Source organism: Podarcis tiliguerta (assembly GCF_965153285.1).
Source record: "Podarcis tiliguerta genome assembly, chromosome: 2".
In the NCBI taxonomy this organism is placed as follows: Eukaryota; Metazoa; Chordata; class Lepidosauria; order Squamata; family Lacertidae; genus Podarcis; species Podarcis tiliguerta.
In genome coordinates, this window is record NC_139535.1 from 111,617,535 (window position 1) to 111,632,109 (window position 14,575).

The 14,575-nt window shown below is 48.2% G+C and overlaps 1 protein-coding gene across 3 annotated transcripts in view; it reads right to left on the reverse strand.

The window, feature by feature from the left end:
* Positions 1–14,575, reverse strand: part of LOC310671399 (unconventional myosin-Ia-like) — a 57,098-nt gene that overhangs the window by 18,873 nt on the left and 23,650 nt on the right. For all 3 annotated transcript variants that reach the window (XM_083427360.1, XM_083427361.1, XM_083427362.1), the window contains 9 exons: positions 13,931–14,034; positions 10,944–11,091; positions 9,197–9,315; positions 7,563–7,649; positions 6,328–6,393; positions 5,849–5,953; positions 4,156–4,218; positions 2,284–2,484; positions 704–930 (listed from right to left, as the gene is read on the reverse strand). In XM_083427360.1, coding sequence (XP_083283486.1) covers positions 704–930; positions 2,284–2,484; positions 4,156–4,218; positions 5,849–5,953; positions 6,328–6,393; positions 7,563–7,649; positions 9,197–9,315; positions 10,944–11,091; positions 13,931–14,034 — 1,120 coding nt within the window. The remainder of the gene's footprint in view (positions 1–703; positions 931–2,283; positions 2,485–4,155; positions 4,219–5,848; positions 5,954–6,327; positions 6,394–7,562; positions 7,650–9,196; positions 9,316–10,943; positions 11,092–13,930; positions 14,035–14,575) is intronic.

The window sequence follows — 14,575 nt, forward strand, 5'->3', positions numbered from 1 at the left end:
GCTCTTTGATCCTAGGAACCATTACACAAAATTTTGTTATGAGATCTTAAGAAGTGTCCGAATGCACAGATAATAATAATAATAATAATAATAATAATAATAATTTATTATTTATACCCTGCCCATCTGGCTGAGTTTCCACAGCCACTATGGGCGGCTTCCAATCAAGTGTTAAAAACAATACAGCATTAAATATTAAAAACTTCCCTAAACAGGGCTGCCTTCAGATGTCTTTTAAAAAGAAGATAGCTGCTTATTTCCTTCACGTCTGAAGGGAGGGTGTTCCACAGGGCGGGCGCCACTACTGAGAAGGCCCTCTGTCTGCTTCCCTGTAACCTCACTTCTCACAATGAGGGAACCGCCAGAAGGCCCTCGGTGCTGGACCTCAGTCCGGGCTGAACGATGGGGGTGGAGATGCTCCTTCAGGTATACAGGACCGAGGCCATTTAGGGCTTTAAAGATCAGCACCAACACTTTGAATTGTGCTTGGAAACATAATAGGAGCCAATGCAGATCTCTCAGGACCGGTGTTATGTGGTCCCGGCGGCCACTCCCAGTCACCAGTCTAGCTGCCGCATTCTGGATTAATTGCAGTTTCCAGGTCACCTTCAAAGGTAGCCCCAGAGAACAATCAGCTTTCCAAAATAAATAGATGTCTATCCACAGTTTCTCTCTCACACACACACATACACACACCAATTACCTGATGTAATTAGGGTTTTTAGAATAGAGATTCTTCATGAGAGTGGCCACAGAGGCTTTGAACTGTGAACCAGCGGTGGGTGGACGCTTGAGTGAGGCTTTCTGGGGGTCCCCTTCAGGGAAGAGGCTGCGCAGGAGAACGTGTTTGGCCTTCCACATGGCTTGTGACAGGTCTCTAAAGAGCAGGTCGTTGTTCTTCTCTATGAATCCGACCACATTGTAGGTCACCTGAAGCGGAGAAGACTCAGTGCCTAAGTAGTTCTCAGATACATTCCTAGTGACACAGTGCATCACCCATTGATGGAGGCACATAGAAGGGAAGACTTCAAGTTGAAGATGAGAGAAGAGACACGTTCAGATGGAAACAAAGTGCTCTGGCCCACAACCCAACTCCCACTCCGTCGTGGTTCCCAAGGGCCTCCCAACCTTTCTGTCTGTGCTAAAGTCCTTCTTAGAGGGTCAAGTTTCTCCTAGGACTGTCCAATTCTTCTTTTACTCAAGGGAAATCCACCACTACACCTTGCAGTATATTTTGCCCACCTGGGACTAAGGTAGTAAGCATATCTTTGGTCTGCACCACCTCAGACTACAAGTGGGGGCTCACATACAAAAATAGAATAAAAATAAAAATTACATATTTATCCACAAAATAACCTAGCACGTTCTAGAGAAGGTTAGGTTGAAAGCCTTCTCCCTACTTATATCTAGTCTTAATCCCAGGATTGTGGGTTTGAGCCCCACATTGGGCAAAAGATTCCTGCATTGCACGGGGTTGGACCAGATGGGTTGCTTCCAACTCTGCAATTCTATGTTTCTATGATTCTATAATGTATGGAAGTGAGAGCTGGACCATAAAGAAGGCTGATCGCCGAAGAATTGATGCTTTTGAATTATGGTGCTGGAGGACACTCTTGAGAGTCCCATGGACTGCAAGAAGATCAAACCTATCCATTCTGAAGGAAATCAGCCCTGAGTGCTCACTGGAAGGACAGATCCTGAAGCTGAGACTCCAATACTTTGGTCACCTCGTGAGAAGAGAAGACTCCCTGGAAAAGACCCTGATGTTGGGAAAGATGGAGGGCACAAGGAGAAGGGGACGACAGAGGACGAGATGGCTGGATAGTGTTCTCGAAGCTACCAGCATGAGTTTGACCAAACTGTGGGAGGTAGTGGAAGACATAAGTGCCTGGCGTGCTCTGGTCCATGGGGTTACGAAGAGTCGGACACGACTAAACGACTACACAACATGATTCTACAAGACCTGGTGGGTCTTCGTGAGGGATTTCACATGGAGGGAGCTCCACAGTTCAGAAACGCTTCTCTGCGTGCTGTCACGCAGCAGGAGTTTCCTTCACCTCACATGCTCCCCACCACATTTCCCAAACCATTCCAAGGGATTCAGGCACTTCAGCTTTAGGAAACTGTATTTTAACCCAGGGGTGGTAGCTAACCTTTTCCAGCTCAAGGTTCACCACCTTTCCAAGGGCTACATGTCAGCATTGCAGGGGAGATACCCCTGTTCTAACCTCCTGCGCTCCCCAAACGGACCCGTTTTTGAGAAAGACTCCTAGCGCCAATTACCTTGCCAGCATAGTGGTGAATACGGAAGCAGTTCGCATGCAAGCTGTTGTCCATGATACGCTTGTCATTCTGTGTGACCCTGCTCTCGTAGCGTTGGTGTCCCTTGTAGACTTGGTTGAGCTTGTTCAGGAATGTGGCTTCGTTCACCTCGCCCGGGCGAAGGCACTCCTCATCCAGCATGGCCAGGATCCCACCTTTGCCCTACGGAAAGAACGAAGACTTAGAACACTGCAGGGGAGGCTGGTCCACTAGGGCAAATGGGGCACTACGCCGCCAACCTCAGTCAGCCAAGGCGATTTCTCATACAAAGTTTGCAATGCATTTAACTGAAACGTTTCTTTGATGTGTCTAGAAGATCTAGTCTAGATCATTGTCTTCTCCACTGTGGTGAGAAGTGTACAGTCATACCTTGGGTTACAGACGCTTCAGGTTGCATTTTTTCAGGTTACGGACCCGCCGAAACCCAGAAGTACCAGAATGGGTTACTTCCAGGTTTCGGGTGTCGCGCATGCGCAGAACGTTCCGCTGCGGGTTGCGAACGGATCACGTGTGCAACCCAAGTGTCCACTGTAACTTCATGTCCACTTTAATTTTAGTTAGTATTTTCCAGATTGGCATCTGTACACATTAACAAGCAAATCCACATTTTATGCAAATCTGCCTCTTCCTTTGCCCTCTGTTTGGCTGGTGCATAAGTGGTTATGATAACACTTCACAGGGGGTAAGGCCCACTGAACTCAGTGGAGCTTACTTCTGAGCAAGCAGGCATGGGGGCTCTTCAGCTCTTCTCTTTGCCGTCTCCTTGCAGATGCAGTTAAAAAAACAACAGCAGATCATGGTTGCTGGCCTTTCCAATTCCTTGTCCACGGCCCTTCTTTCTGCTGGGCTTGTTAGCCTGTCTCCTCAGTGGATTGTGGAAACATTGCCAACCACTCTGTTAAGTTTTTATTGTGTATGCTGGGGCAGGGACCAACTGCAGTGGCAAAGTGAGAAGGCACTCTGCACATACTCAGAGGCACTTTTCCCACTTGAGACAATGGTAGACTACTGAAACCTGCCACAAGCTGGGAAGCCGTTTCTCATCCTCCTCAGCACTGCTCACCGCCCCCCCCCCCATGGGAACATCTCTGATTACATCTATCCTGGGCAGTCTCACCTCCAGGCCCTGAGCACACCTGCTAAGATGAAGCAAAGGGTTTGCATCACATGCAACTAACCCCATGGGGTTATGCAGCCTCCTTGCCCACCTTGTTCTACCTGTCTTATGCCTAGTTTTTAATTTGTTCTGCCACTTTCCCTGGGGAAACCTGCTGTTTACCTCTGAATCAAAACAAAAGTCAATTCGCAGAAAAACTTATTGATGTTTGCTCCGATTCAGTGGTGGCAGCAGGATAAGAGGAAGTGTGGATGAGCCCTTAGAGCAGGGGTAGGCAACCTAAGACCCGGGGGCTGGATGCGGCCCAATTGCCTTCTCAATCCAGCCTACGGACGGTCCGGGAATCAGTGTGTTTTTACATGAGTAGAATGTGTCCTTTAATTTAAAATGCATCTCTGGGTTACTTGTGGGGCCCGTTTGGTGTTTTTACAGGAGTAGAATGTGTCCTTTAATTTAAAATGCATCTCTGGGTTATTTGTGGGGCATAGGAATTTGTTCATTCCCCCCCCCCAAAAAAAATATTCCAGCCCCCCACAAGGTCTGAGGGGCGGTGGACCAGCACACGGCTGAAAAAGGTTGCTGATCCCTGCCTTAGAGACACAACATGAGCACTGGAAGCGAAGAAAAGCTCTGAAAGGGATGAGGTCTTGGATTTATGGGATTACAAGTCTTCTTTTCTCCCCACTTTATTCACCATTGCTCCTGAAACAACTTACATCCTCTATCAAGTTGCAGATTATGCTGTTATCGAAAAAGTCCACAGGAGTCCAAGCGATGCCCTGGGGGGGGGGGAGAAAGCATGTTATTAGCAGGGAAAGGGAGGCCCACAATGTGACTTTCATCACTAGGTAAAGGCAAAGGGACCCCTGACCATTAGGTCCAGCCGTGACTGACTCTGGGGTTGCGGCGCTCATCTCGCTTTATTGGCCGAGGGAGCCGGCGTACAGCTTCCGGGTCATGGGGCCAGCATGACTAAGCCGCTTCCGGCAAACCAGAGCAGCGCACGGAAACACCGTTTACCTTCACACCGGAGCGGTACCTATTTATCTACTTGCACTTTGAAGTGCTTTTGAACTGCTAGGTTGGCAGGAGCAGGGACCGAGCAACAGGAGCTCACCCCGTCGTGGGGATTCAAACCGCCAACCTTCTGATCAGCAAGTCCTAGGCTCTATGGTTTAATCCACAGTGCCACCCGCGTCCCCTGGCTTTCATCACTACTGCTTACCAAAGTGCTACAGGAGCGTGGCAGGGAGAAGAAGAAGAAGAAGAAGAAGAAGAAGAAGAAGAAGAAGAAGAAGAAGAAGAAGAAGTTTGGACTTGATATCCCGCCTTTCACTCCCCTTAAGGAGTCTCAAAGCGGCTAACAATCTCCTTTCCCTTCCTCCCCCACAACAAACACTCTGTGAGGTGAGTGCGGCTGAGAGACTTCAAAGAAGTGTGACTGGCCCAAGGTCACCCAGTAGCTGCATGTGGAGGAGCAGGGAAGCGAACCCGGTTCCCCAGATTATGAATCCACCGCTCTTAACCACTACACCACGCTGGCTGGGTGGCTGCAGAGCTCCACAGCCACCCTGGCAGGAGTGCCAGATTGGCTCCACCACTGCAGCTCCAAACTCACTGCCCCATCCCATCAAGCGGTAGGGAGGTAGCACCACCCCACCGCTCCTGATGTGAGTTGTAGTAGTCTAACAGCATCTAGGCAGGGCCCAGAACACAGGTTCTCAGCTCCTCACGCTGTCTAGTTAAGCATCCTGGCTCCCACTTTGCCCAACCAGATGCTTGAGAAGCCCACAGACAGGACATTAGCACAAAAACGCTCTCCCCTTTGGTTGTTCCCTAGCAAATGGTATTCAGAGGCTTGCAGCCTCTGCCCTGGAAGTAGAGTATAGTCATCATGATGACTAGTAGCCACTGACAGCTCCTCCTCTTGCAAACAGGAAAAGGGCTTCCACATAACAATGGTTCATTCTGCACAGGAAACCTGTTCTGTTGTAACAAATGGACAAGACCATCCCAACTACCCCCCCACACCAACATTATACATCCCCCACCTCTTTTTTACATACTATATTTATATTTTCCTATAAAATACAATTGCTTCTCTGATCTTATGGTGAATCCTAGAGGTTATTGGCACCTGTACATTTAAAGTTATTTGTTTAATAGACTATTGTAATTTAATATTCTGTTGGAAGCCGCCCAGAGTGCCTGGGGAAACCCAGCCAGATGGGTGGGGTATAATAGTATATTATTATTATACCTGCACTGTTTGTTTGTGTACACACACACACACACACACACACATATATATACATACACACACACACACACACACACACCTATTCTATTAATGCCCTTGCCCTTGCCCCTTGTCTATGAACCAGGCCTGGCTCTGGAAAAATTGCCTACCTCCCGAATGTACTCCTCTTGCTCCTCCTTCAGGGTCAGCAGGATGAAGATTTGCTGCAGCTTCTCGTTGCAGTAATTGATAATGAACTGTTCAAAGCTGTTGTCCTACATAGAGGAGTGGGAGAAAAAATAGCAACTTTGAAAGCAAAAGAGCCCCAGGTAAAAGATGGGTGCATCCTAGATCGACTCCCACATATAAAACCCTGACCATGTCCCCTAAGCCTGACTCTCAGCCCTGAAGTCTCCTCGCAACATACTGTAAATCCAGTTCATGTTTGTGCTCCTCCGTTTAATACACATAAATAAGACATGAAAAGATAGAGAGGTAACAATGCGCACATAACACATGAACATGAACTCAGAGAGAGCACCTTCTCATATCTGAAGGCACCAGCCTGCCCCAGAGTCAGACCCACTTCCCAAGACCCTGACCAAATATCTGCCTTTAGAAGCCAGAACCAGGAATATCCACTACTCACCTGAAAAATCTCAAAGCCATAAATATCCAGGACACCCATGACTTTCTTGTGCTCAGTTGTTGAAACCTAGAAGAAGAGGAAGAAGAAGAAGCAGAAGGTGTGCTGAAAGCATTCATACTTCCCAGTCTCCCCATGTCATTTACCGTATTTTTTGCTCTATAAGACTCACTTTTTCCCTCCTAAAAAGTAAGGGGGAATGTGTGTGCGTCTTATGGAGCGAATGCAGGCTGCGCAGCTATCCCAGAAGCCAGAACAGCAAGAGGGATCGCTGCTTTCGCTGCACAGAGATCCCTTTTGTTGTTCTAGCTTCTGAGATTCAGAATACTTTTTTTCTTGTTTTCCTCCTCCAAAAACGAGGTGCGTCTTGTGGTCTGGTGCGTCTTATAGAGCGAAAAATACGGTAATTGGGGATAGTTACCATCTTGTTTCTGTCTTCCTAATCATGAATACATATTTTTTTCCAAAAAATTTTTTTGTCAGTGCCTATATGAAAATGTATGGGACGCGGGTGGTGCTGTGGGTTAAACCACTGAGCCTAGGACTTGCCGATCAGAAGGTCAGTGGTTCGAATCCCCACGACGGGGTGAGTTCCCGTTGCTCGGTCCCTGCTCCTGCCAACCTAGCAGTTCAAAAGCATGTCAAAGTGCAAGTAGATAAATAGGTACTGCTCCAGCAGGAAGGTAAACTGCATTTCCGTGCACTGGTCTGGTTCACCAAAAGCGGCTTAGTCATGCTGGCCACATGACCCGGAAGCTGTACGCCGGCTCCCTCGGCCAATAAAGCGAAATGAGCGCCGCAACCCCAGAGTTGTCCACGACTGTACCTAATGGTCAGGTGTCCCTTTACCCTTTACCTTTATATGAAAATGTATCATTTAGCTCAATCCCACCCTTACTCCAAAGCAGCATAATATGGCATCGGTGGTTCTCCAGATGTTGGTGCTGCTGTTTGACTTCAGTTGACATCAACCTATGCCAGAATGCCTAATGTTGAGGGATGATGAGAGATATGGTCTAGCAACACCTAGATGGCCGCAAGTACTCCACCCCCCATGTATGGGTTCTCTCACTAAGCCAGATACGAAAATAAGGGAACGCTTGTGAATGATAATACCCCTATTAGTTCTCAAACCAAGGATTGTTGCTGAGTCCTAAACCACTGCTATAATACATTGCATGGTAAACTCATTTTCACTGTTTTAAGTCAAGTGGATCATATCCACTGCGCACACTCACTTTGATGCTCTCGTTGATCCTGTTAACGAGCCAGTTAAATAGCCGGTTATAAACGTTCTTTGCTAAGGCATCCCGCACATAGTAACCCTAGGAAGCAAGACAGAGATTGTTAGCCCATGAAACACACAGCCCGTTCAGGAAGCTGAGAACCGTGGGTCAGAGTGATAGCCACTCCCTTGGGAAGAACTCAGCCCTAAAACTCCCAGCTCAGAACCATCCTGGATTACAGCTATCTGATGGGGGCATGCTTTACACATCCTAAGAATTCTGGTCCGAAACCAGTCTTAGAATCATCACTGTAACTTGTAAAATTATGATTTACGGCTGCTGTACAGAACTGCCATTCCTAGAATTGTTTGAAAGAAGAAGGCATGACGGGGGAGTATACCACATTCATAGGATGTTTTGTTCCCTACAACAGCCTGGATTTCAACTAGGGGTGTCAGAGAGTTCCGTCAAAAATGGAAATTTGAAGAGAAATGGCCACAATTTGCGTGTTCGACCACTGTCAAGAACTGAAATCATACAAGTGAATATGTGTGCTATTCACTATGATTGATTTTTCAGTCAGCAAATGTTACATCAATAATTATACCATATTGGCCTGAATATAAGCCTTACTTTCCCCCCAGATTCTGACTATGAAAAGTTAAAGTTCGGCTTAAATTCGCGACCTTACAAAATTAGCTTTTACAATATCGCTTCTGAAAGACTTATGGTAAAACACAACAGGTGTGAGTGCCTGCAGAATTTTAAGGGAACGGCTTATATTCGGGAATTATCTTTTTTTCCTCCCCCCCCCCCCGCCTTGAATTTTAGAGGTGTGGCTTATATTCGGGTGCGGCTTATATTTGGGTCAATACGGTATTATTTTCCGCCTTGTTTTTGATGTTTCCCTTCTGTCACAATGCCCTGAAGTTAATTGCAAAATTAACAACTTAATTAATTGCGTTACTTTTGACCATAACTGCTAGCGACACAAATAACGTGGGATTGGCTGGAAGCCGAACTGCAGTGGAACAGAAACAGTGCTGATTTCAACAATCACAGGATGGGACAGAAATCGCTGCATCCTTGCACCCCTAATTTCAACATCTGCTGAAAGGCTCAATATTGTCCACACTGATAGGCAACAACCCTCCAGGATTTAATGCAGAGGTCTCTCCCAGTCCTACCTGGGAGTTTGGGATTTGAACCTGGACCCAGAAAATGGTCTAACACTGAGCTGTGGCTCTTCCCTCTTCCATAAAGAGAGTGCCACCTGCAAGAAGGCCCTGCTCCCTGTAGATATCAGGCTAACTTCAGACTCCTGCACCTTGGCATTTGTATACTGGAGAAAATGAGTTAGCACACCTGTGCTGATAGGTCTGCAGTGAGGTGCAAAACACAGATTCTAGCATGAATATGTACATAAATGACCTGCCACAGTATGAAGTGGCTGGTAAGAAAAACATGAGCAAGACGGTTATTGAGACCTCCACCCATTGAACTGGTTGAGAGGACAGGCTTGAGTCTCTGTGGAACAGGTTTTTTTATAAAAAAAAAAATGGAATGGAAATGCAGCAGAACCAACATTTTTGCACGGGAACTAGTGACCTAATGGAAATCTGCATGCACCTCAGCTCCACACTCACCTGTGAAACTGTTAGTGTTGTCACCACCTTCTCCTGATGGGCTTCCACTGTGCGAGAGCACAAAGCCTGCTCCAGGGCAGTTTCACTCAATTGGATGAGCTGACAGATCTCCCGGACCACTGCAAAAGCAAAGCGGGAAGTGAGTTCCTCACCCTGGTACTGGAGACACATTGCAATGCAGAGAAATCAAGGCAGGGAGGCTCAGCGGGGAGCGAGGCAGGAGTTTCCCAAGCTCAGGCTGTCTTCTACCAATTACTGTTCCATTCATTCTAGTGGGCAGGGATGGACAAACTTGCTCATTTCAGCTGTTCTCAGTCTTGTTCTCCACATTTCTACATCAGTCTGGATTACTTTTCCCCCAGTCCTTGTAAAAAAATTGCCAGCATTTTAGTGCACATTTATCCTAATATAGGGACGCAGGTGGCACTGTGGGTTGAACCACAGGGCCTAGGACTTGCTGATCAGAAGATTGGCGGTTCGAATCCCTGCCACAGGGTGAGCTCCCGTTGCTCGGTCCCAGCTCCTGCCAACCTAGCAGTTCAAAAGCACGTCAAAGTGCAAGTAGATAAATAGGTACCGCTCTGGCGGGAAGGTAAACGGCATTTCTGTGCGCTGCTCTGGTTTGCCAGAAGTGGCTTAGTCATGCTGGCCACATGACCCGGAAGCTGTATGCCGGCTCCCTCGGCCAATAAAGCGAGATGAGCGCTGCAACCCCAGAGTCGGTCACGACTGGACCTAATGGTCAGGGGTCCCTTTACCTTTACCTTATCCTAATATAGGCATTTTGTCTACAACCTTCTATAATTTTTGTGGTGAGCAATTTCCCCTAAAATAACACATTCTTGAAAAAAACGGTTTTCACAAATATGTGCCTTTTTATGCACACCTTCCCCCAATTTGTGCATTTGTTAGCAGCACCAAAGCGACCTCTCTGGGGCACAAGCCTGGCAACGTGTATGGAAGTCCTGAGCTGCCCAGATGATGAGACCCTGCTCTTGGCCTCGCTGACTTGGTCCGAAGGAAGGCAGAGCAATCGGTTTGGCACCAGCTTGGATGCAGGAGTTGCCAGAAGGAGGCATACAAGGCACCATCCAACCACCTTAGGGACTTCACTTTGGATTTGTGTAGAGCAGCCTTCCTCAAACTCGGCCCTCCAGATGTTTTTGGCCTACAACTCCCATGATCCCTAGCTAGCAGGACCAGTGGTCAAGGATGATGCGAACTGTAGTCTCAAAACATCTGGAGGGTCAAGTTTGAGGAAGCTTGGTGTAGAGTTTACTCCTTAGCCTTTTCTTCTCCCAAAGATATCCCACAATGCAGCAGAGGTTTAGAATCAGAGTCTTCCTTCACCTCAATTAGATCAGTAACAGCAGACAACTTTTCCCTAAAAGGTTGTTTGCCTGTTATTACTTTTATTTGTGCCACATGCAGCAGGTTGTGGAGGGAACTCGCAAAGTGGTGATGTCCCATTGGATTACTAAATGTTGCTAAATCATATAAGGCAGTTGATGTTCCAACTGTATTTAGGAAAACCCTTTTAATTCTAAACCCATTATGGCACCCTGGCCACCGGGTGTATCATACCACGGAACTGAGACTATTCAGCAAATGGCACACAGGCTGCAAGCACCCACATAACACCTGGGGAAAGATCTGGTTCTCAAAATCGTGAGCTACTATGGGGCAATCAGCCCTGGGCCAAACTCTGCATGGTAATCCTGGAGATGACCCATCCTGCCCTGCTGACCTTTGTCATCCTCGATTCCACAAGCTTCTGCTCCACTGGCCTGAAATTGCTGTCCCAGCTTTATGTTGCCAAGTTTGAGGACGACAGCAGCCACCTCCAGCACCGCTGTGATCTCTGATGGGGAGAAGCCAATGGCTCGCATAGCATTCTTCAAGAAAAGCAGCATTAGGGAACAGGGTTAAACACAGGAAAGCCCTCAGGTGAGCTCCCTATGGACCACAGCAAAGCCTTCTGTGCATGAGCGTGTTGAGATCCAAGGCAAAACCCAATTATACTTTCAGGGCCAAAAATGGATGTGTAAATGGCGCTGTGGGTTAAACCACAGAGCCTAGGACTTGGTTCGAATCCCTGCGACGAGGTGAGCTCCCGCTGCTCGGTCCCTGCTCCTGCCAACCTAGCAGTTCGAAAGCACGTCAAAGTGCAAGTAGATAAATAGGTACCACTCGGCAGGAAGGTAAACGGCGTTTCCGTGTGCTGCTCTGGTTCGCCAGAAGCGGCTTAGTCATGCTGGCCACATGACTCGGAAGCTGTACGCCGGCTCCCTTGGCCAATAAAGCGAGTTGAGCGCCGCAACCCCAGAGTCGGCCACGACTGGACCTAATGGTCAGGGGTCCCTTTACCTTTACCTAAGGGTGCTCCCAGGGAGGTGTTTAATATGATATCAGTGCTCCTTATCTGTCCACAAGACTTTCCTGGATTCAAAATGCCAGTCCATACTCCCCTCCCCCCATCTAATCCTGGTTTTCCCTTTCTGGGGGAAATTCAACAAAACTGCCGCCAATTTTCTATTTGCAATATCTCAACGACCCATTTGCAACATTAAGCCCCTGTCTCTGAAAGCACTCTGGTTAACTAGAGACAGTGGTGTAGCGTGGGTTGTCAGCACCTGGGGCAAGGCAAGTAATTTGTGCCCCCTAACCCGGGGCAAGGCAAGTAATTTGCGCCCCCCCCCCCCCGCTGCACTGTCCCTCCCCCAGATAGTCCCTCGCTCTCTCTCCGCACCGCACCGCACCGCACCGCACGCCTGGCACCCTCCCCTCCACAGTGGGCGGTGACCCGGCGGCTTGGATCGGATTCGCACAGCCAGCACTGCAGTGAGAGAGAGTGAGTGAGCCAGGTAGGGGCAGAGAGCTGCGAGTGTGAGCGCCCCCCCCCCCAGATGTTGCGCCCGGTGCGGCCGGCCCCCCCTGCACCCCCCACGCTACGCCACTGACTAGAGAGAAGGATTTGGGTTGCACAGGCTCTAATAAGCCATAGGGCAGGTCTGTGGATTCACAGAAATATACAAGTGGGACCTGCAACAGAATGCTGCTATGTGGCATGCGTGCTTCTGTTCAGGGCTCCAGTCACCCATGCCCCTTTCCAGAATATTCCCCCTCCCTCCCACACATTTCCCCTCCCCAGTTTTACACACATGCACCAACAGTCAGTGAGGATTTCATAGCTGCTGAACATGCTCATACCCAAGAGGCAAGGTGAGGCGACTGCCTCAGGCAGCAGGCTCCCCAAGGGGCATCCAATCCCAATGTCGATCTTTATCCCCCATCCCTATTCTTGATTTAGATCTTCTCTCACCCCTACTTCCCTGGTAGGGGAGAACACCATTTTGTGGTTTGCCTCAGGTGACAGAATGTCTTGAGCCGGCCCTGCTCATACTTCATGTTGTGGTGTACTCTATGTCTCTCATTTGTACTTCTATAAACCTTGGGTTCTGCAAAGAGCTAGTCCACACTTCTGCTTATTCCCATGCCTAGAAAGCATGGGTCCAGCAGTTGTCCTATCCTATGTTTTTTAGGCAAGGGTCTGAGCAGTTCTGCCTCTGCCCTGTTGCTTTACCCCAGAAAACCTGCTCTTTAGCGCTAAATTGGAACAAATAGCAATATGTGGAAACCCCAGTTGCCATCTGTTCCGATTCAGTGCTAAAATGCAAGTTTTCCTGGGGGAATAGTGATGGAGCAAATGGAAGTATGAATGAGCCCTAAGTCCAGACCTTCCAAGTGTCCCTATTTTCCCGAGACAGTCCCAGATATACAGAAGCCGTTGTGGTTTCTGATTTGATCCCAGAATGTCCCACTTTTCCATAGGACGACCCTATGGAGAGCCAGTGTGGTGTAGTGGTTAAGAGCGGTAGACTCGTAATCTGGTGAACCAGGTTCGCTTCTCCACATGCAGCTGCTGGGTGACCTTGGGCTAGTCACACTTCTCTGAAGTCTCTCAGCCCCACTCATCTCACAGAGTGTTTGTTGTGGGGGAGGAAGGGAAAGGAGATTGTTAGCCGCTTTGAGACTCCTTAGGGTAGTGATAAAGCAGGATATCAAATCCAAACTCCTCCTCTTCTTCTTCTTCTATTTTCATCAGAGAAATGTTGGAGGGTATGGAGTTATGCGACCCCCCGAGCCATGGAGATAAGTAACTATACAACCTTTAGAAGACACCTAAAGGCAGCCCTGTGTAGGGAAAGTGTTTTTTTTAATGTTTAATATTTTATTATGTTTTTATATACAGTGGTACCTCAGGTTAAGAACTTAATTCGTTCTGGAGGTCCGTTCTTAACCTGAAACTGTTCTTAACCTGAAGCACCACTTTAGCTAATGGGGCCTCCTGCTGCCGCCGGAGCACGATTTCTGTTCTAATCCTGAAGCAAAGTTCTTAACCCGAGGTACTATTTCTGAGTTAGCGGAGTCTGTAACCTGAAGCATATGTAACCTGAAGCGTATGTAACCCGAGGTACCACTGTATGTTGAAAGCCGCCCAGAGTGGCTGGGGCAACCCAGTCAGATGGGAACAGGACACCCCTATTTTCATCTGAGAAATGTTGGAGGGTATGTAAGTCTTCAGAAAACTCCATCCTGTTCATGGCTGCATGCATATAGGTTACATGAGGACAAAAATCACCACCATTACTACCACTACTACATCTTCTGCCACTCACAGACCAGTACAATTTACACCCCAGACCCCATTATGGCACACAGCACAACTCATACCTGAACAGCTCTGAAATTGGCGGCATCATCCATACCGTGCAGGTTTGAGGCCTCCCTGTTCAGGTAACCATAAAGGCGACAGTCTCGTTGCAGCTTCAGCTGTCCTGTTGAAGAGGAGGAATCATTGTCGCGGCATCTGTGGTTCTCACCCTTCCTTTATTCACAGAGCCCCCCACCCCTGTGTTAAGGGAGGCCATATTCTGATGCTATGATGTGTCCCCCCACTTGCAAGACTTAACCAACCCCACTCAGAAGTAAATGGCCAGAGCTCTCTTCCCTAATGGGGCCACACGCACTTGGCCTAGAATGCAGCCCTCTAACTCTGCCATTGTGTGCTTTAGGCCATTTGTGTGCTTTAGCTGTCAACTTACAGATTTCAAAATAAGGGACCAGCAGCCTCGAAAATAAGGGATCAGCAGCCAAAATAAGGGATTTTCAGAGCACAGGTATGTTCAGCTTCTGAGCCAAAGGCAGAAAGCCCAGCCAGCAGCCAAACGAAGCCTCAAGCAGTGGTTCCCACAGCACAGCAACCCGGCAAAGGGGATGCAGCAAGGGAAACTACTGTCACCTCTCCACTGGGAAGGGCTGAGCAAAGGCGAGTCCCCAGGCAACACAGCCAATTTGATCGGCAAAAGGCATGCAAGC